Raw genomic sequence first — 23,797 nt, forward strand, 5'->3', positions numbered from 1 at the left:
AGTATTTCCTTTTTTGGTGTGGTGTCTGTTCAGATATTTTGCCAATTTTTAAGAAAATGGATTGTTTGTTTTCCTATTATTTAGTTGTGAGATTTTGTATATATTGGGTTGGCCATAAAGTTTGTTCGGTTTTAAGTAAAAATAAAAGACAAATTTTAAATTTCCACCAAAAATTTTATTGAACAATGTATTCACTAACTGAATGAACTTTTTGGCCAACCCAATATTCTGGATACATATTCTTTATGTGTTTTGTAAATATTTTCTCCCAGTCTATATATTGGCTTTTCCTTTTGTTACAGGATCATTTGATGAGTAGAAGTTTTTAATTTTGATGAAGTCCAACTAATTTTTTTTTTATGTTGCATTTTTTCTTCTGAAAAATTTAGTTGTTAATGTAAATATTTCTTAATATTTACAAATGTATATAAATATGAAAATGTTCAAGTTAAAGTAAATGAAAAAAATCTTTTAAAAATAATATGTAGGGTTTCCCTGGTGGCACAGTGGTTAAGAATCTGCCTGCCAATTCAGGGGACACAGGTTTGAGCCCTGGTCTGGGAAGATCTCAAATGTCGCAGAGAAACTAAGCCTGAGTGCCACAACTACTGAGCCTGCACTTTAGAGCCCGCGAGCCACAATTACTGAAGCCTGCGTACCTAGAGCCCATGCTCTGCAACAAGAGAAGCCAGTGCAATGAGAAGCCTGCACACTGCAATGAAGACACAACACAGCCAAAAAGAAGTTAAATAAATAAATAATTAAAATAATATGTAAATTAAAAATGCAAAAAATTTAAAAAACCCAACCCGATGTGTAGATAGGACATTTCTATTGTTTTGTTTTGTTTTGTTTTTTTGTGGTACGCGGGCCTCTCACTGTTGTGGCCTCTCACTGTTGTGGAGCACAGGCTCTGGATGCACAGGCTCAGCGGCCACGGCTCACGGGCCCAGCCGCTCCGCGGCATGTGAGATCTTCCCAGACCGGGGCATGAACCCATGTCCCCTGCATCGGCAGGCGAACTCTCAACCACTGTGCCACCAGGGAAGCCCTACACGTATTTTTCAATGTTAGATTTAGAATGGTAGATTTAAAAACTGACATTTTTATTAAGATGGGTACGGATTTTCACTTGCAGAAAAACAATAACTAAAATTATTGTTTTCAGTGTTGTTTATAACCTACAACATACTCGTTTATTTGTATATCATAAAACGCATAATGGTTTAAGATCAACAACTGAATCACTGTAATGTACGCTAAATGTTAATGCGACAAAAGGAGCTGGGCACCAAGTAGTCAAGCAGCAAGTGCATTGGTTCTCAAATTTTCCTTCCTAGTGAGAAGGGGGTGGGGATTTATTCCTGACTCCTTCCCCTTGCTGGAGGAGCCCAGGGGAAGTACTGCAGCATCTGAACCCCCTCCTAAGCTCCAGGACCACAGTGGAGTCACTCCAGTGCCCTTGTCAGTTTCGTAGCTCCTACATCTGTAAAACGTTCTTAGAGGCAAAATGCCTCATTGTATGTGACTAACTTTGAGCTGTTTTGAAGAAAGCGCACTATTTAGGAAAACTAGAGGTGGCTCTAAGACAATTGGCACACTGTTTGGGGAGCTTTTTTGATTTTTGAAATTACTCTCAACTACTACGTCCAGATTTATGTAGGAAGATCTATACCAGCAGCTTACAAATCGAACCAGAACACAAAAACTTAGCTCTTGTTTATCTGGCTGAAAAGCAAATGCCAAACATCAGAAGTGGTTTATATTTGAACAGAGGCCACTAGTGCTTTTCCCACTTTAGCTCCTTGAGGGGTAAGAGAATTAATGGAATGGTAGTAGAGAATTGTACAAATAGAGAGGGAAACCCAAGGGCCACTTGCTCTTATTACATTGAACAAATCCTCTCTCATTTAAAAACAATTAAGATGCTCTTCCTATAGTTGGGTATCTCACCATAGCTGGATGTACATGCCCTAGACTAAGGATGGAAAAGGCAGTCTCCGAGCTCTGGAGCCTCCATTCCATCCATGGTGTGGGTTTCAGGATCACTGGGGCCTTGCTCAACACCTCACTCTCTGCTTGGTCTTCTCCTCTGGACACACTGGCAGACTCCTCTTTTGTCAGCAGTTTTGCTATGCATGGATTTCTTTTAGATTTATACAAATTCCGTATGGTGTGAAGCCTTCTGAGTCCCCATTGATTTACCTAATTTATTCTGTAAGTTATATATATGACATCCTGGGCTGAAAAGTCACTATTTTTCCTCCTTGGTTCCTATTTACCATATTCTAGATTCACTATTGAATTGACATGTTAACTTCCATTTCACTTACAAGTTGATGTTGTTGAAAATACACAAAAATTGTAAAGACTCCTGGACTATGCGTAATTTAGGTTCTTAACTGTGATGTAAACATTGTCAGATATTTAGTGCTCTATGTCACAGGACAGAGACAAATGGGTAAAGTTCAATGGGGAAGATGCCCAACTGACACACTTAATAAAAGTAAAATGTATAAGTGTAATATGGGAGCATATATTTAGAAGAAACTATAAGAGAAAAGAATTGCCTGGAATTACTATCACTTGCATCCAGTTTGAACTATTTTGCATCACAGAATGAAAATGAAAACAGGGAGAAATGTATTTTGATCCTTCACCCAAGGGTCTGGTAGCTGGTAAAAACATTATTTTCCATGAATCAAAAGAGATACAAAATAATACTTAAAAATTACATCTGTTTCGCTTAATACAAATACGTCAAGCCTAGGCATTTGGTGTTCTACTAATATTTACCTGGAATAGACATTCAGAATTGAAACTCCCTTGAGGCAAATATGTCAAATGTAAAGTGTAAGGCTCATTTACATGTAGCACCGTGCCTTTTGTGTGCAAATGAATGAAATTCTAAGATACTTTCTAAGTTGCTTATTTTCATTTGAATGCTGTAGGTGATACACGTTCACAGCCATTATCATCTAAGATTAGATTCTGAATATAAAACAGTCTCCTGGGCTTCCCTGGTAGCGTAGTAGTTAAGAATCTGCCTGCCAGTGCGGGGAGAAGGGTTCGATCCCTGGTCAAGGAAGATCCCACATGCCACGGAGCAACTAAGCCCGTGCGCCACAACTACTGAGCCTGTGCTCTAGAGCCCACAAGCCACAACTACTGAAGCCCACGTGCCTAGAGCCCGTGATCCGCAACAAGAGAAACCACTGCAATGAGAAACCCGCGTGTAGCAATGAAGACCCAACGCAGCCAAAAATAAATAAATAAATTTGTAAAAAGAAAAAAAAAGAAGAAAACTTAAAAAACAAAACAAACAAACCCCCCCCCCCCAAAAAAACCCACCAGTCTCCTGCTAGCAATGTCTAATATCCTCAAGTGACAGAATAGAGACCATGTAACAGGGTCTCCAACCAGCTTAGCACCCTCACCAAATCTGGATGTTTCACAGGAAATGTGTGCAGTTTTATCACAGAGTGTTTATAGTTTCGGTAATCAACCTTTTTTGAGTGTTGTCTCCCCCCAAAACATATGTCTCTGGTGTTCAGGATCAAATGGTGGGGAAAAAAAAGATGGAGGGGCTTCCCTGGTGGCGCAGTGGTTGGGAGTCCGCCTGCTGATGCAGGGGACACGGGTTTGTGCCCCGGTCCGGGAGGATCCCACGTGCCGTGGAGCGGCTGGGCCCGTGAGCCATGGCTGCTGAGCCTACGTGTCCGAAGCCTGTGCTCTGCAACGGGAGAGGCCACAACAGTGAGAGGCCCGCGTACCGCAAAAAAAAAAGATGGAGTAGGAGGAACAGTCCAGGAAATAACAGGGCTACAGACCCCCGTGAACATTTGATCTCATGCATCATGAATAGACGTGGAGAAAAGTCTGAAACCTTTCTGTGTGAATAAACAAAGAGAGAAAGTAAAATAAATGGCTTATTTCCTAGTTTGGTACAAACTAAAATAAAATATTAGGTTCACTGAGGAAAAAATATGAATTAGGAAAATAAATAATTATTGCTAAAGTGAAAGTTTCCTATTCTTTGTTTATACCATTTCAAAGATCAAGTTGACGCTAATTCACTGATTAAAATGGGAAAGGAACTCATGAGTTTATGGTTCTCCAGGGAGATTAATGCAATCATGAGACCTCTTTTTGACCAGATAAAAGGCAAAGTATGAATGATCAACCAGGGATACAACAAAGGGAAATAGAGATTTAACGGCAAGAAATACTGATTATGTAGCCAGATACAATGCAAAAGTGATATAAGATTCACTTAAAATTAAGAAGCAATCCATTGATAGATACTTTCTTTCCACTGAAGTTTCCCGAACGTTGTTAATGCTGCTGCTGGTTAATTCAGCTCATGGCCTGCATCTACGGGGCCTGGAATGCTAGACTATATCCTCTGGGAAGAAAGTGAACAAATGATGGCACCTCTGGTACCCGGTTGTGTGGGACAAACTGGGCATGTGCTGGCTTTGCATACTAAAGAGACTGAGCATAGACTCTAATTGTGGACAGTATCTCTGAGTGAAGGCTGAGCCATATGGAATTATTCTCAACCACTGAAAAGATCAAAATAGCTATAGTTAACAGGAGAGGTAATAATCGATTGAATAACAGTTGGCAAAAGATAACTTACCGAAGTAACAACAAAGGGAAAGAGAAATAATGAGATGTTTTAATTTTTTTTTTTTTTTTACATCTTGTACCCCAAATGAGAAAGAAAATGTTGCAAGTGTTTACAACCTAGTTATCTTGGTTATAAAATAAGAAGTACAGTCACCTTGCCCCAGGGAAGAAGTGAATCAATTGTGTGTTCTGGGACTTCATCAGGGATGAATCTATTTTTCTTCCCTACCTACTATTGGTGGAGTGTCTTTCACTGATCACACTTTTGAAAGAGAAAATGGAAATATCCCTGATTAAATGCTGAAAAACAATTGTGGGTAATATCTGTTGTTACTATAAATAAAAGGGATTTTGTTGAAAAACAATTTTGGTTGAACTTTTAGAGTTCTGAACTCTTTTGTTCTCTGACTTATTTAAAAAATCACTTTAAGAAACTCCCCTCCCCCTAGGCTGAGGCATATGCCTTCCTCCCTCCATCCCTCCATCTTTTCCCCCTTCCCCTTCCTCTTTTCCCCTCCCTATTTCTGTCCCTTTCTCTCTCTCACCCTTCCTTCATTCTTCTTATGTATTTTCTCCCTTCTTCCTCCTTTTATCTTTCCTTATTTTCTTCCTTCCTTTCTTGTAGTGATTGTTTGCTGAGTCTCCATTTGCCTAGCACTGTGTCGGGTGCTGAAGACACAAAAGGGGCAAGACCCAATCCTGCCCCAATAGAGTTTACTTCCAAATGGAGAAGTTTCTGTTTTTCAACCTTGTTTGTGTAACTCTCATAAAATAACCATGATATGCACACAGCTTTTCTCTTCACACCACAGCCTGAAAACCATCTCCAGCCCTGTACTTACAGCTATGGAAAACCGCTGAATGCTTTCATCTTCACAGTCCTGGATGACCTTATTCAGTTGATGGTTGTCATGGGACTCTCCATCAGTCACAATTACCATGACTTTTTTAACCCCTCTTCGGGCACCCCGGGCTTCAGTGAAAGCTTCTTTCCTGAAATAATCACAGACAAAAGGGCAGCAAATAAAACGCCAGCCCAAGGTTAGGCAAAGTGATAAACAAAATGAAAACACTGCCAACTCTAGGTAGCCCAGTGCTTTCCCTCCAAGATCAACATTGTTGCCCATTGTTCAAGCTGGGAGGCATGATGCTTATTGTTTGTAATAGTTTAAGACTTATTCCAGATGATGGAGAGGTTACCATTTTGCCAGTCACCACAGATCCCATTAACAAAAGACAGCAGTCCTTCATTCTTTGGAAACTTCAAAGGGAGAGTGTGACAAGCATACAGCAGATTTAGAGAAGGTCAGATTTTAAATACTTTCCCAGTCACTCCTTTTTCTGTAAACACTCCTTCTCTTGCTTGACAGGCCTCTTTCCTTCTGCTTCTGGCAGAGCTTTTGCTTTAGTCCTCACTTCCCCCACCTACTCTGACATTCACAGAACAGCTTGGACATCCTGTAAGCTATGGAGGGGGCATGGGAGAAAACAGAGTATTTGTATGGCTGTGAATGCTTGAGAGTGCGCTTGGATGTGGGGTAAAAATTCAGACATAGGAATTAAAGACTGCAGATGGCAGTGGTCTGAGTCAGTGACAGAGTAGGCTTCTGGGGGGCAAGGAGCGTTTGGCATAGCTATGAAAGTCTGAACTAGGTTTTAGGACACAAGCTGCTGGGGGTGAGGTGGGAGGAGGTGGCATGGAGAGAAAGGAAAAATGCTATAACCTAACTTCAAAGAAAGGAATTTTGATTTAATTCAACAAGCATTTATGGAAAGAGATGGAAGATACGGGAAACTGACAATTTTTGTTTGTTTTGTACCTTCTACACACACACACACACACACACACACACACACACACACACGCACACACTCACTCAGGCACACTTTCCCTCCATTACTTTCTTTTACTCAACTATTTTCCCCTCTGGAGCCTTGGAAAAGAAGAGTACATTTTACTTAGGACTGAAACAGTGAATGGATTTCATATAATATTTTTTAGATTTTGGTGTAAAATGCAGCAATCATTGTGCTGAATAGTCATTTTAAATATTTTACTTTGGTCATAAGGACAAACAGCTGCAGCTGAGATATACCAAAGAAACACCTGTCTTTCACCTTCCAACAGTTTGCCACAGTACACATTAGCCCTACTGTAGATATATAGTAAATGCACAGTAGTGGGTATTTTGTGAGCAGGGAGAGAGGATCCTTGTGATGTGAGCAAGGCGATTTTATCTGTGTTTATTTTTCCTTTAAAAGGACTAACAGCAAATATGACAAGATGTTAACAACTGTTGATTCTGTTTGATGTGTACATAGGATTTTGTTGTACTGTTTTTTACTTTTTAAAATTTTCCTAAAATTTTCAAAAGAGAAAAAGAAGCTATTTAAAAAAAATATATTGATCACTGGCAAACTGTGTGTCTCTGTCCTCTACACCACACAAACAGATTCTCTGAGTTCTTTCTATGTACAGACAAAGGTGAAAAATAGATGTTAAAGGCTAGTCTCTAAATGAAGTTTGGACATGGATATGATAAGATTTAATCCTTTTTTACAGTTTTAATTCCTTAGAGGATCACCAAAACTTCCTAATTCTCTTGAAGATCAAGGTCATAACTAAATGAACATCAGCTGAAGGAGATGATTAAACCACCTTCCTTAAAGAAAATCTGGTAGCTAGGGCTGGCTTTCTATGGCAGAGCTCTTGAGTATACCCTTTCTGTTTCAAATATCTTCAGCAAATGGCCCTTGACCCCCAATTACCACCATCCAGTATTCTTTCTTTAAAATAAGCATTGACTTCCCTGCATGTTTTTAAACATTAACATATCCCAGGAGAATCCCTTTCTTTGGGACAGGAGAATCCAGGCCTTATGATTAAACACTGTGAAGCAATGAAAAGAAAGAAAATTTGGGATAGGGTTAAGGGGACACAAAAATATTTTGAACTGGGAGACACTGAAAATGGAGGTAAAGGATTCTAAAAAATTTAGAAATATTATTTACAACTGGTCCTGCCTGAAAGGAATAAAGAACAATTAAAAATAAACTTAAGAGCTTCCCTGGTGGCGCAGTGGTTGAGACTCCGCCTGCCGATGCAGGGGACGCGGGCTCGTGCCCTGGTCTGGGAAGATCCCACATGCCGCGGAGCGGCTGGGCCCGTGAGCCATGGCCGCTGAGCCTGCGCTCCACAACGGGAGAGGCCACAACAGTGAAATGCCCGCGTACCGCAAAAAAAAAAAAAAAAAAAAAAGAAGAGTACTTAGTAATATCATTATGGAGTCTTATTTATATACAAAACTCAATAAACTCTGTGTCCTACGCTAGACCCTCTGTGAAACACATAGGCAAAAACCATATAGGGACAAGGTATTTAGAGTGGTATTTATGCAGGAGCAAAAGCAGCCAGAGTATTTCTTCAGTTAGTTTTCAAAAATGAATATTCATCTTAAGCGGTTGCCTTTGGAAAACAAAGTTCCCTACAGGCTCAGAGCTTTCAAAGAACGCTCTGATTTACTTTGAATGTGCGGTCACACTTAGTCAATTATTTAAGAATGCACACTCAGCACACCTAAACGTGTGCACTTTTGTGCATGCAAATTGGTGATCTACGGGCAGGTAAATGTAAAATTACCCCATCTGTTTGTGGTTATTTTTCTCATGGGCCCCATATAACTAGAACCACGCGCTTTTCTAACATTTATGAGTCTAAAGCTGCACATGAAATTTTAAATTTTTGAAAATCCAACCCATTCTTTGGAGTATCCATATTAACTGTTTCAGCCTCCTTAAAACACTGATCTTAGCAGGCAGGTGAAGTGAGGCCATGGGTAATCAACTCTTCAGAATCAGTTGAGTGTCCAGAAGTTCAAGGCACTTAAGAGAAGGATCCTTAACATTAGTCAAACTGACCATTAGATTTCCCGTGATTTTGGTATTGTTTAGTTTTTGTTCAGAAGCTTTCATGATGATTAAGGGGAGAAACAGCAAAAGATAAGAGCTGAGGGAGATCAGAAAAAATACAGAGAAGAGGAGCTGAACATTGTAAGAAAAGGACAGTTCTGTAGGTTCTCATAGAATGAAATTCAACCACAGGGTGGGTTATGTGTGCTCCATGAAGGAAACTGCAGAAGGGAGGAAGGGAGGGATGTGAATTAGAGGGAATTTGGAGAAAGTAAGGAAGAAAGAGAGAGAGCACGAATCATGAAATCCTTTCCACTTCTTTTTTTTTTTTAAGATTTTTTTTTTTGATGTGGACCATTTATAAAGTCTTCATTGAACCTGCTACAATACTGCTTCTGTTTTATGCTTTGGTTCTTTGTTGGCCGTGAGGCATGTGGGAACCCGCACCCCCTGCATTGGAAGACAATGTCCCAACCGTTGGACCACCAGGGAAGTTCCTCCACTTCTTTTCAATTTTTTCATTGAAAATGATTTCAAATAAGACAACATTTAGTTTGCCCTCTTAAAACCTCTTATTTGAGAGCTTCAATAACCCTAAATCCATAAAATTTAAATCTGTAAAATGCTGTAAAATTACAGACATATTAGGGTATAGATATATATTGCGTAGAAGCGGACTGATATTAATCCATTTTTTTAGATTGAGATTCCTAGAGGCTGAAAACAGAGAATAAAAGGAAAAGATATTATCTAATATTATGTCTTAGTACCCAAGAATGTGATGCCGTAGACTACAGCGATTTTTTGGACTGATTCTCCATCAGTCAAAGCCTTGGAATAAGAGGAAAGATAAGAAGAGTGATGAGATTGTAATATAGAAAAATTTGATCCTATAACTATTAGTTAATCAGTTGAATCTCTTTTCAACAAAATGGCTTTAAATATTGCTAAGGCAACTGTTCAATTAATACTCCAAAGGGCTAGATCATAAGCAGTAATTTTTGCACAGTCTTTTACTTTGGCTTATTTTTTTATCCATATACCTTGCTGTGTCTATTCCAAGGGCTGTCATCGTCTGGCGGCCACCTCTCTGGACTATTTTATTTGCTGCAACAAGCACCTCTTCCGTTGATGAGTACTTATTGAGGTTGAACTCATGGGTTACATTTTCTCCATACTGTACAATTCCAACCTGAAATACCAAGCCACTGTGAGTTATCCATCTAGCAGACTTCCCTGTTTCAATTTTTTTGCGTTTAAACATATGCATCAGATGTAGTAATACATTTTAGTCTTTCAGATGAGTTAAAAACTCTATCAGTACACAAATCTTTCTACTTTGACAGTAATGATCACTGCCATTTGTGGATGCCAAAGAACACAAATGAAAGTGTTGTTATTAAACCTCTCAAAGGACTGGCTTATCTCTTCAACAGTGTTTACTGAATGACTCTGGTAAGCTTGGGGAGGAGGTAGAACATGAAACTGACATGGCCTCTGCCTTCATGGAGCTTCTAAACTAGAGGGAGAGAGAGATTAAACACAAGAATCATTTAAATACAGGTTCAATTGCAAACTGTGAAAAGGGCTGTAACAGAAAAGCTATTATTGGCAAGTATAACCTAGGAGCCTAATTTAAAGTGAAGGCTCAGGGAAGGCCTTTCAGAAGTGATATTTGAGACTTAAAAGACATGTGCTAGAAGGGTGGAGACCTGTTCAGATGGTGGCTGAGAGGGATGATGGGGTCCACACAAAGGGAACTGTGTAAGTGAAGAAGCTGAGTTGGGCAAGTGGTAGGTGCTCTAAGAACAGAAAGAAAGTCAGTGAGTCTGGACCAAGCTAGGAGGGGAGAGTGGGGCAAGATGAAGTTGGAAGCATAAGCAGGGCATGTATCTGGCAAAGACACACATGTGCTTCCTGCTTTGTGTAGCTCAGCTGTAGCATCACATCTCCTAAATCAGCCCTTCCCTCTCTTTTCTTGTTCTCTGTCTTCCTTTTCACTGCCATTCTCCTTTCATTCTTTCTTTCCTACAGGTTGGATAATGCAGGCAGCTAACTGCAGAGCCATCATGAAGGAAAAGGACTTAGAAGGTTAAGTGCCACTGCTTCGATTTCCCTTGCTCCATACCCTCTCCCATCCCTTGCCCATTTTCCTTATCCTTTTTCTACACCCTCCTTTGAAGGTTTATGTGAACCAATAAACTAATCTATATCAAGAATTGTGCCTGACGTTACTTTTTGTTTAACCTTCCTACCCCAAAATTAGGGACTCAGGGAATCCTTTACCCAAAGGAATGTCTTTGTGATGTAGGAGTTCTGGGCACTTCGTTTCTTAGGTAGGGGAAGTAATTTGAGAAAGGGCTGCTTTCTTTCCAGGCAGTTGTCTAGTTTGCCCATTGTTCAGCCAGTCCTATTTCCAAGTCTGATCCTATTTCCAAACGGCATAAATGATCAGCGTCTACCGTGTACCTCCCTTGATGTCACTGTTGTCAGAAATCTTTAGGCTTAATTATTTGTCTGATTTATAGATACATTTCTACAGCTTGGTCCTTTTGGAAACCAAAAGCATACCCTGGCACTTGCAGAAACAAATAAGAGAACTCCCAATTAAACATAATCTTTATCGTCTCTGCGCCACCTTCTGGAGTATACTAGACAACCTGGAGCAATTACGCCACCATGCCTGAATACTATCCTATATTTTTACTGCTTTTTTTAGCTTTCTTTCCTAACTTATTCAAATTATAGTAACAGAAATTAGAGTCACATTTTATAAATGAAGAAGCTGAGTTAAAGAAACCTCACTTTCCATAATGAAGGGGCAGAAGGAGGCCTAGTCTAGGATGTGTATCCTTCACCTCTCTATTTTGTCTCAGTAAAAACTTGCCTCGCCCAAATCCCCTCATTTTCTTTCCTTTTTTTTTTCTAGTCATATTTTGTTTTTTAGGTGCTTGTGTTAAATCTTTATAGGTGTAAACTCACTTGTTACAGCACATAGAATTATGTTTCCACTTAAGTCTCCTCTTTTATTTTTAAATTAAAAATTTTTTCTTTTTTTAAAAATTGACATATAGCTGACTTCCCCCCATTTTCTAATCACCTCAGCTTTTGCCAAATGCTGCTGCCACATCATGGCCACTCAGTGAGTTCAGGTAGCTAGCTAGCCAACTGAGATACATTAGAAAATATGATAAAACAGACAAACAAGTAAATAGATCACATTTTTAAAAAAAGAAATAGAGTATATGAATCCTTCCTTAGAATTGCTGAATCAGGTATAAGATAAATAAGAAATAATTAGAGAACATATGCGAGTATAAGAGAAGGTACACCGTAAGCTGAATAAACACAAAATCTGCTCAATCCATGTTCAGGTTAGGTTTGCTCTTTGACTGTATCTTTCACCTAATATCTGTCACCATCTGTTCCAAGACTATGTGCTGTTATAATTAGAAAAAGACAATTATTAGTCTCCCATGACTCCAATTCAGGTTATTTCCTTGACGATTAAATGTTATGTACAGTTATCTGTTACTCTCTGAATAGATTTAAAATTCTTTTCCCAATGACCCTAACAGCTTTTAATTAGTAATCCAGAGAGACACTGAATAATTATTAAGGGAAACCACGTAGGTTTGACATTGTCTTTGTGTATATAAACGCTCAGGGTAAATAAAAGTAAAATGATCTTGTTACTTAGATAATCATTACACCTAATTTATGGTACCAAGGTGAATAAATGCTGCTGTGGAAGTTAATTGCTCATCCATTCAGGGTGTCTTACGAGTTGGTTTTGTTTTTATTTCTCTTTGTTTAGATTTGATTAAGCAGGAGACTAAAGAACTTTGAAAACTGTCACTCCGGTCATTATTCTTGGACATTTTACTACCTGGATGAATCTATGGAACACCCTAGTCTCTCATTTCTTTGACTTCCTTGGCTTTAGTAATATTTTCCTCTAGTTTGCCTATGTCATCCACTTCCAAGGTCTTAGCCTTCACCTTGTCATCTGGAAAAATTGCAGCACCTCAATCTCAATGTCAAGTGTTCTTCTCTCTGATCATTAACTTCAGCTCATTTACCTAGTATATCCAAGTCATCAATTCCTTGACCACATTAAGATGTCTAATTAATTCACAGATCTTATCTTTTTTTTTTTGTACCCAGCCTAGATTCCATGATCCATCACCATAATCATTTACTTGCAAACATTTAACTACTTTAAACTTTTTTTCCCTCCATTAACTAACTTGGCTAACTTCCAACTCTGGTTAAGTCCAAATATCTCCTTCTCTGTGTGTGATCCTATGACACTGAATTTTGTTAGACAAAAATCACATACCTTGTAGACTGGTCTCACTTTAAAGTTTTGCTCATGAATCCCAAATGCGGTTGCACATAGCACTGCCCAACAATCCTACTACTTTTTACTAATGAGTGTACTGTTCCCTTCGATCAAATTCTAGTGATAAGCTATTAACTCCTCAGGAAAAAAATAGCATCTCATTTATACATGGGGAGGAGTTCACATGAGAAGAGATGGAAGTCATGCCAACTAAATAAGGCTGCTTTGTGATGTAAAATTTACAACGCACTTTCCATATCTCATAGAACATACTATGAACTGATTACTATGAATTGGATTATCTGGAAAAATTATCTTCACACCAGAAACAGCAGAAGATGTAACACCTTACTATGTCAGAGATCAGTGCTTTATATCTTCTATCTATCTCTCTATCATCTATCTCTCTTACTACTTAACATATATCTCACTTTCATAAGCTTATTTTTTGTAAATGTTAGGATATAAGAGGACTTATAACTGCCTGTTCCCTTACCCTTTCTGTACACTTTGCTTCTAACAGCTCCACCTGAGACTTTCCCCAGATGATTGTCCTTGGACTGCTAGAGCTGCTTTGCCCCAAGGTTCAAAGAGTCAGAAGTGCCTGGGAGTTTTCTCCCTCTTCACCCCTTGCCCTGATCCATAGGTAATGCCTGAGTGCAGGAAAATGCAAGACCAGCCCCTTGACTTAACTTGGAGCCCCTTCCAGATCAGGCTGAGGCCTTGACTTCACCTGAACTCACATGCTTTCTTTTTATTTTTTTTTGCGGTACGCGGGCCTCTCACTGTTGCGGCCTCTCCTGTTGCGGAGCACAGTCTCCGGACACGCAGGCCCAGTAGCCAAGGCTCACAGGCCTAGCCGCTCCGCAGCATGTGGGATCTTCCTGGACCGGGGCACGAACCCATGTCCCCTGCATCGGCAGGCGGACTCTCAACCACTGAGCCACCAGGGAAGCCCCTCACATGCTTTCTTGTCCTCTGTGGCTGCTCTGTTTTGTTCCCCCAAATCCCTTCCTATTTTCTTTTGGAAGCACGCCCTTCATGAATTGCTATCACTTGACTCCTCCTCTCAGAGTTTGCTTCTGGGGAACTGGATCTAAGGCAGCTATTACCTATGTTTCTTCATTCCTTCTCCAGCCCAGGCCAGGCATCATTGCCTTGAACCTGGACCACGGCAGTCACGGGTCTTTCCACTGCTGATCTCCCTCCCTCCATTTCCACTTCCTCAAATCCTTCTACATATTACTAGTAGATTAACCGTCTTTAAATTCTGCTTTTATCATGTGTCTTCCTTGTTCAAAAACTCCAATAACTCTTCATTGCCTACATCAAGGACCTTGAAATATACTTTAAAAGAGAATTGTATTTCTAATTCAAACAGAAAGTAGATGAAGCTTCAAGCTGCTTCTTGAAATACTAGGCCTATAGGTTAAAATTCAGTTTTTTCCTCCTGACTTTCAGCCACTCAACAGTCTGGCCCTACCTTCTTTATTCATCCTCATCTTCAGGACTCCTCAGGATGAACTCTATCCAGACAAAATGCCCTTCCTTTTCCCTCCAGCTAAGCTAAGTCTACCCATTCGGTAAGATTCAATTCAAGTTTCACTTTCTCTGCAGCTTTGTCCACCTAGTTGCCAAGAGTCCACACTGATCTTCCCCTTCTTCAAACTGTGAAGCAAACTTGTCTGTGCTGCTCCTGTGAGCCCTGCATTCTTCTCAACTTTTGTATGCGTGCTTTATCTGCCAACTCCGTTATAAGTTAGGAAGGGGCAAGCAGGGGTAAAGAGTATGGACTACATCATAGTTTCTGGTATTCTCTTATCCTCTACCACTGTTTTGCTTTGCTCACAGTTGACCCTCGTACATTCTTACTAGATGACTATAACATTTCACATAGGCAAGTAGAAAACTGAGATAGTAGGGAAATAATGATAAACAGAAAAAGAGAGACATAAAGAAGTGTGGGAAATTAGAAGAGTGGGCAGTGGGAACTCACATCTCAGGAAAATGACATTCAGTGTAGGTCTCCGGCTGACACAGGGGTTCTTATTTTCTTAGGAACCAGATAGAATAAGGTCAGCTATGTCTTCCCCAGAAAAGAGTGCCATTTATTAATTTTCATCACAGGAGAATGCTCAAATCACAAGACATATGTAATGCTTTGCTGAGTACCGATGGGACCCACTTTAGTAGAAATAGTTTCAGTCCCAGCTTAGTTTATAATTTAAGGCAGGTGAAACAGATTTGTACTAGCATAATGGGTATACATGCATCTACAACCGAGCCAAATAAGTATGAGAATTAAATAATGAGATAAAAAGTGATGAACACACATGGTGAGAAAACAGGGGGAGAGAGAATCACAAGCACATTTATCGTCTCACTTGTAAGGCCCTCATGGAGGAAGGAGGATCCAGATTTCTGAACGAGCTACCCAGGTAAAGAACAGACAGCAGAGTATGATAGTAGAATGGGAGGAAGCAAAGCAGGCTTGAGCCTGGAAAATCTGTCAAGGATGATCATTAAAGACATTTAAAGCATTCCAGAATTTGCGGAAAGATGAACAATCAATAATCACCATATTTGACTTGAAGTGGCCAATTGCATTGGATGGTACAAGACCCAGAGGGTGGAGTTAAGAAGAGAGCTGGTGAGGGGGCTTCCCTGGTGGCGCAGTGGTTGGGAGTCCACCTGCCGATGCAGGGGACACGGGTTCGGGCCCTGGTCTGGGAGGATCCCACATGCTGCGGAGCAACTAAGCCCGTGCGCCACAACTACTGAAGCCCATGAGCCTAGAGCCCGTGCTCCACAACAAGAGAAGCCACCACAATGAGAAGCCAGTGCACCACAACAAAGAGCCCACGCTCTCTGCAACTAGAGAAAGCCTGGGTGCAGCAACGACGACGCAACGCAGCCAGAAATAAATAAATAAATAAATTTATAAAAAAAAAGAAGAGAGCTGGTGAGGAAGAGTAAAGATGGAAAGGTTCTAGGCATTTTTGCTAAATGCAAAAAAGTAGGCAGAGATGGCAGCTAAAAGGAGAATGGGTTAAACGTGGGCTTTCTTTAGGGGAGAATGGGTAGAGCAGCTTATGGCATCAGTAAAGAGTAGATGAAGATAGTAACAGTAGATTCTTATAAAGGGGAGATAAATCACAGTAGAAAGAAAAGTTACTTTTCAGAGACAAGTGTAAGGGACACATTTAGCTCCTGGGGAGATGCAGTTTGAACTTCTTGATTAAGCAGTTGTAATTACAATCTAAGTCCAAAGAGAAGTAAGAGCTGATTCACATTATAGCATAAACCAGGCACACAACTGGCTGAGGATTCTGTTACATGAACAAGAGGTTTGTAACACTTAGAACTTTCCACTTAAACATAAAATTTGCAATCATGTTTCATATAAGCCCCAAACTAGTACTCCCTTACCCCTTTTCCAGGGAATACTAACTTTGTCAGTTGCTAGGTATGAATTTTTAAAAAGAGTCCATGATCAAATAATCTTGGAAAGCAATTGTTAACACAAAGTATAACAGTTTCTCTGTCTCTGTCTGTCTGCCTCCCTCTGCTATTTATATTAAGTAAAAAAAATGCCACAAATTTCAAATGGAGCAAAAGAGCAAGGCTTTCTCTCACTCCTGCATTGCTCTACTCTGACTCATAAGTGGATTCTTTTGAAAGTGCTCCCAGAATCTTTAATATGAAAACATGTGTTGTGAATCATGAATTGGAAGACCTGATGTATTTTATTTTTATTTAAGAGAATATTTTTTTGTAAGGAACATATTCAACACCTCAAACAACATAGCTTGGAAAACGTTGCTTTATTCTAATATTGAGCTATCTACTCGTAAAGATCAATTAATTGTTCTGCTTTATTCACCCTTGTTATATTTATGTCACACTGTCATGCATTGCAATTATTCAAATACAAGACTTTGCTTCATTTCTAAGTTGGGAGATTTTCAGGATTAGGGACAAAGTATTAGAGTCTGTTATTTATATTGCTATCACATCTAGCATAATACTTGACCCATAAGATACTTCATAAATATCTGCTAAATTAAACTGAATTAATTATCCAAATGGCTTTTTCTCTTTTGAGGGTAGAAAAGAACAAGGAGGAAAGTGAGTGTGAGGAATATGGAAGGAATGATGTTGTTAGAAATCACAAAAATCACTAATTTTTTCTTATAAAACTTAAAGTCACAACAGAATGACAAGGGAGTTTTAAAAAAAGAGAAGTGTTTAAAATAGCTATTAAGTATACTGAGTCAAAGAATCATGAATGAATGGAATTATTTCCTCATTTAGAATTATACGATTACCTTGTATTCTTAAGTTAGAGTTATAACACCAGCGCCTAAATTTTAATGCCCAAAATGAGCTAAGTTTCTGGGTTTTTATTCAACAACTAACATTATCCAATCAATAGCTTCTTTAGGGGTGTAATGACAGGGAAGCACAGTAAAGCTTTTTGTGTTTCTGTAGGATACACAGTTGCTTAATCTGATAAGAGCTCAGACTTTGCATCTCGTCATTTTATGTTTCCTTTTACCAAAGTAAGGTGCAAAAGCCCTGCCCTACAACATGCTTCTACTGCAATTAAATGAGAGTATGAATGTGGTGGTAATACAGGCTGCAATCCAAATCAACTGTCAACACAAACCATTCAAGCCTGTGTTAGCTGAAACCTGGCTTAACCTTTGTCACTATGGAGAGGGATGAACAGGACTGGTTCACAGGTAGATGAAATGATTCCTCAGAAACACAAATAAAGTCGGTAAATTAAAGATGTAGGTCCTGGGCTTCCCTGGTGGCACAGTGGTTAAGAATCCACCTGCCAGTGCAGGGGACATGGGTTTGAGCCCTGGTCCGGGAAGATCCCACATGCCGCGGAGCAACTAAGCTCGTGCACCACAACTACTGAAGCCTGTGCGCCTAGAGCCCGTGCTCCACAACAAGAGAAGCCACAGCAATGAGAAGCCCGCGCCCCGCAATGCAGAGTAGCCCCCGCTCACCACAACTACAGAAAGCCCCTGTGCAGTAACGGAGACCCAATGCAACGAAAAATAAATAAATAAAATAAATAAATTTATTAGAAAAAAAAAGATGTAGGTCCTAAGAAAAGGACGTCTTTAGCTGGTCTCTTGCTTGATGGAAGATACTGCAATGAAATTGACCCATGCTCAAAAATGTAAGGCTAGAAGATGTTAAAATGGGGAAGACTATGGGAGAAATCAGGACCAACGGTGAATGGGGCTAGATGTGTTGAACACCTGCAAAGAGAATCCTGAAACACAATGTAAAGGGGAATCTGGGGTGTCCCCCACAAACAAGTCCCTTCTAGCTCAATGACTTCATGAAGCAGAGTGAGAGATGGTGGTCAGTACAATAATGATTTTTAACACAAGGAGAAATTAAAAATTACAGAAATTACATTTTTCCAACATAAATGACTTGCCCCCTATGTGCTAGGCAATGCAGGAAACACTGAACTGTATTCCATAAATAAAAGGATTAAGGCACAATGCTGTCATTGTGGAATTCACATTCCACCGGGAGAGACGCACTCACGAAACAAAAAGCGATGCCACTGAGTGATGAGAGCAGTGGACGAAGGCTGTGTAAATGCTGTGGGAATATGGAGGGGAAGGGATTTTTCTTGGGAAGGGTGGGGGGAATAACCACAGAAAAGGACAGAGAAAGTGACGCTTGAACTGAGTCTCAGAAGTTTACCTCGCACATGGGGCCTGGGGTGGAGAAGGGCTTTCCGGGCAGAGGGAATCATGAGAGCATAGAGCAACGTGTTCAGGGAAGGCCAGGGTAGGAGTGGCTACAGGGCAAGAAGGGAAGGAGGCAGGAGACAGTGGAATGACAGCCACTAGGTGACGAACGTCTTATAAGTCACTGGAGAGCTTGGGTATTATTCCACAGGCAAGGATAGGAGATTTTTATTCAGGGAAATTCCATGATCTGGACTCTACATGGGAAAAATAACTCAGATGAGCGATGAATGGAGGTAGAGGACAACGGAGACCAGGACGCTAGGGAGCAAGAAGATTCACCACATTCACAACATCACTTTCAGAAACGACAGCCTGACTGACAAGGATACGGCTGCACAGCTCAGACAGGTTTCTTCTCAGACCTCCAAACAGTGAATAGTTTAGGCTATTAGCCTAACCTATTAGGAGCCTCATAGTTTAGGCTCCTAGGGAAATGGCCATAAAATGTGTCGTAAAAAGAGAGATAAATAATATTCCTAAAATTTAATTAATTTCCCTCTTTCATTTTGCCTGGTTTAATATTATGCTATACTCTTGATAGGAACAGTCTAGACATTATTCCATTAGTATATTTCACTTTTATATCAAGCCTCACAATTTACTGCTTTTATTTAGGGTAAAGTACTTGTATATGGCATATTTATGTCATTCTCATTTACTATTAAAAGCAATGTTATGTTTAGGTATTGAGGATCAATAAGACCTCCATAATGTTTATACCATCGTATCTTTTATGGCAAGCTCAGAGTGTTTCAGGTTTGTTTTTATAGGTGGTTTTTTACAAAACAATTTTATAGCCTTTACTCTGTCTTGGGTAAAAAACTGGTTTGCAAAAGTTCCTTGACTATGTTTGCAAAAAGTGTTAATGGGACCACACAGAAACATGGGAGAAACTCTGAGTAACTATTTAGGGTGAATGTTTTTGTCACTTGCATTGCATTTTCCTAATGTATACTAACTGTCATATGGAAACTTTAATGAAAGTTTTAAAATTTATTTTCCTTCCTTCCTTCCTTCCTTCCTTCCTTCCTTCCTTCCTTCCTTCCCCCTTCCTTTTTTTTTGCTGTGGAGGTGAAAATTACTTCCAGAAACATTCCATATCTTTGAGACTCCTTTCCAATAATTGCAATTACTAAATGAAAAATCTGTGACTGCAGAAAGTAGGCCATAATATTTGATCTTTACCTTTTGTATCAAGTGAATAATTGTAATTAATATCAATATAACAAATAAGAACTCATGAGGTATAATTAGAATGTAAATTTTTTTTTTGGCCCATGATCCCTTTAAAACTTATTTAGGGTGAAATTCTTCTACTCTCACTGGATGGAAAGATAAATGTCTTATTACTTTTATTATTTTTAGTTTTAAAATGTCTGTTTAAAAAAAGCTCTATATTTTAATTTAGGTTGTACCACATGAAAGTGCTGTATTTGTAGGTCAAAAAAAGATCAAATAGCAACAATTTCATATGGTTCAACCTAAACTAAAACAAAATCAATAAGACAAAATATCAAAGTTGATTTATAGTTAAATCTTCTCTCCTCCCCCTACTAAAGTTTATGGGAGGTGAGAAGCCTGTAGTTGAGGAAGGGGCATGATTGGCTGTTTCTTTGTTTCTCTGCCCCTCTTCTCTCAGATTGCTGACTATAATATCTGACATCTCCACCGATGGAGGGAGGGAAGATAAATACAGGGTACAGAAATTCGTACTTGACTGGTGCTGTCCTAAGATGGAGTAGGTGCTAACAGGTGTTATCTTTCTGCTGGGCTCTTTGGAGATCTCCCTTCACCTGCATCCTTGCGTGAGTGAATGCATCTCACTACTGTGGTCCCTAGGAATCAGGGATAGCTTCGGCTGTTCTGTGCAGAGGCCTCCACTTACTTCCAGGAGATTCTGTGGACAGGAGTTAACTTGATTCCATAATGATCCATGGGAAACACATTCTTTGTACCGACAACTCTGGGTGTGAGGCCAATCCCACTGCCTTAACTCGCCCGTCAGCAGCCAGACAGCTATCTTGCCCTTTAGATATTTCGGGCAGGAGTCAGACACTCATCAATTGCATGTCCCAACTTTCATAGACACACACCAATCTCACTGAAGCCTTTCTCACTAGGCTCTTTCTACAGAGAAATCCACTTCACAAATCTGTCAACTTCATTCTTAATGCTTTTATATCCTTGATATGGGTGAGGAGTTTAAAGAGTCCTGTATCTATCTTGTAACTTTCCATCTTTGCATCTTCTTCTGGGCAGTATCTCTTGAAATTCATTTTTATATTTAAGTAGGGGAAGGAAAAATTCCAGAAGTTAATTCTGCCAATCTTAGGACAGGATTGGGTGCTTCAATTGAAAACAAACAAAAACAAAAGACAAAAAAAAAAAACCTTATTTAAACTATGTTATCAATAAATCAGGAAAAAAATGATTGTTAAAATAAATTGTCTATGTTTTTCGAGAGAATTACTGTAAGACCACATGAAAGAAAATCATACATTTTAGTACGCATTTCTTTGAAGTGAAAGTATCTTTCCAAATTTCTATGAATGAATTTCTTGTCTGACTCCACTGAAGGAAGGTCAAATTTAAAGGGTATTTAAATGTGTTGTACATAAAACACTATTAAATACAGTTTGGCAAAAGTGATGGCTTAGTAAATGTCCTTCTCAATCCCTTTTGTTTAGAGAGTTACTTATGAAACTAGTCATTAATACAACTTAAACCAACATAGAAAAAGATTAGAAATTACTAAAGTATAAACACTAAAGCCTAACATATAAATAATATACTTAAAAGAATACTAAAATGCCAGTTATAGAAAAAGTCTCATTAAATGTTCACCTATCAGAGAAAAATACAAAAATACATTCATTATGATACACACATTTATTCATCAGGTGCTCATTAAAGGGCCACTATGTCACAGCGGAGCACTGGGCTGGCCACTGACCAGGATAAAAAGAGATATAAAGGCTTCAGTCTTGAGGTCCCTGTGATCTGGAGGGTGCAGCATAGCACAGACACACACACCACACACATCAATTTAATAATGCATTTAATCCACTGTTTCTCAAATTTAACCTATTTAAGAATCATGTGGGTTGCTTACTTAAAATGCAGGCTCTGGAGCCCCACCCTCAGAGATTCTGATTCTTAAAGTCTGCGGTACAGTCCAAGTACCTCTGGGATTCAGAAGGAGGAATTCCACGAGCCACATCTGGAGAAACACTGCTTTTTACAGAGGCTCCATGAAGGCAGTGGCCGCATCTGTCTATTCTCCACAACTACCCAAGCCCTCACACAGAGCCTGGTACATAGTAAATCCTCAAGAAAAAGAAGTGAATAAATGAATGAATGAGTCTGGCTAAGCTCCATAATGAATGACACAAGCAAAATGTGACATAAAAACTCAGCAATTTAAGCAGCTCATCTGCAGATGCTACAAATGACTCAGTGCACAGGGCTGCATTCTGAAATCTTCCTCTTTGAGGAATGGGGTCATGGAACCAAGGAAATGTGACCTGACTCTTCTCAGAGTAAGTTTGTGTCCCTCTCATTCACTGGCAGCATCTAGACCCCAGGGATCATCCCCATTCCTCTGAATAGAGCCACTGTTTCCTCCCAGAAAGACATAAAACTCCACGAAGCCCACTCTGGAAGGCTGGAATTCCACTGGTGCTGGACAGAATAGCTCCTCTATTGGGACTCTCACTACTGAAATGTAAAATTAATTATAGTTCTCATAGATGGAAACATCAAAACTGCAGCAGAATGGGTTGAGTATATAAGCAATTGATTGTTAGCTATTTCTTTACAAAACTGAGCCACGGGCATAGATCTCCACTGAAGCAGTGATTATTCCTCTAAAACAGCCTTGTAGGTTTGCTTCCTGAAGCTGTGGAGAAACTTCAAACATGTCACAGCTGCACTAATTTCCACAAATAGCTACAAAAACATTAATTTTTATAGTGTAATAGATAAATTTAAAAGTAAAATCAAATATTCAGATGACTAAAAAAGAATACAAACTTTAAAATATTCCAAGACTGTCATTAGCTTTGGAAAGAAAGGATTGGATAAGAAGGTAAAATGGGGTGGATAAAACAGGTGGAAGGGAGGAAAACTCATTGTGGGGAACGTGTTGAGAGAGGGGAGACCTGTGATCAGCAGTTTGAATTTTGGTATGTCAGTGCAGGCAACAGAGCACCAAGAGTCCTGGCCTGCTTCCAACCAGGGGGCTGGCTGAGGAGGCACAGGGACAAAGGACTAGAGACCACAGTTTAGGGACATCAGAGGCACCTGCTCTGAAACTTCTCTAGAAGTAGAGGTCTCAGAAAGGAAAGACAGCTGCACTGCAGTTGGAGAGCTGGGTGTTCAAATCTGCCATCAACAAGCAAGAGACCCTTGCACAAGTCACTTAGCTTCTCAGGTCCCCTCCATCAATTGAGATTTGGGGCTAAATGACCTCTAAGACCCCTTCCAGCTATAATTTTATGGCTCTATGAAATCTTATTGACCAAGGAGAGAAAGGATAAGGGAAGAGAGGAAAGGAAGAAGGGAGAGAAGTTCTCAGAAGGGAAAAGGGTCCATGTGGAACATGTATTGTACAAAAAGGAGGAGCAGGTCACCATTCTGAGTGGTCTTCTAAAGGATGCAGGCCACTTGATGCCCTGTGGCAAGAAGAAGGATAATATCCTCTCCAAACTTCCAGCAATCCACTTGGGAAGATGACTGCAGATAAGAAGCTTGCATCAAGGAAAACTGACATTTTGTGATATGATTATAAGAAAAGTACAATTTCGTATAATAATTTTACTCTGATTTCAAGAAGTTGCCTATTGTCCACTGGGATATACACAACATTACCCCTCACCTAGCTCTCTAAAGAGATCCATTCAACCTTGGAATACAGCCATATGACATTTCACTTTGAAGTTTGAGTTCTAATTTGCAATTTTCATCCTTTTGGGAAAATGTATGAGATATATATATATATATATATATATAAAATAAAATATATATGTTTTAAATATGTGTTATATAAATATATATTATAAAATAATGTTATATATTTTAAAAACATAAAGGTATAAAAATATATATACACACAGATACAAAA

At 39.5% G+C, this 23,797-nt stretch overlaps 1 protein-coding gene across 1 annotated transcript in view; it reads right to left on the reverse strand.

Moving 5' to 3' along the window:
- The window catches only part of ITGA1 (integrin subunit alpha 1), a 168,167-nt gene that overhangs the window by 63,270 nt on the left and 81,100 nt on the right, over positions 1–23,797 (reverse strand). The window contains exons 7-8 of the mRNA XM_082836793.1: positions 9,585–9,733; positions 5,475–5,625 (exon numbers count right to left, since the gene is read on the reverse strand). Coding sequence (XP_082692919.1) covers positions 5,475–5,625; positions 9,585–9,733 — 300 coding nt within the window. The remainder of the gene's footprint in view (positions 1–5,474; positions 5,626–9,584; positions 9,734–23,797) is intronic.

The sequence above is a fragment of the Leucopleurus acutus genome (genome assembly GCF_964270905.1).
Source record: "Leucopleurus acutus genome assembly, chromosome: 3".
In the NCBI taxonomy this organism is placed as follows: Eukaryota; Metazoa; Chordata; class Mammalia; order Artiodactyla; family Delphinidae; genus Leucopleurus; species Leucopleurus acutus.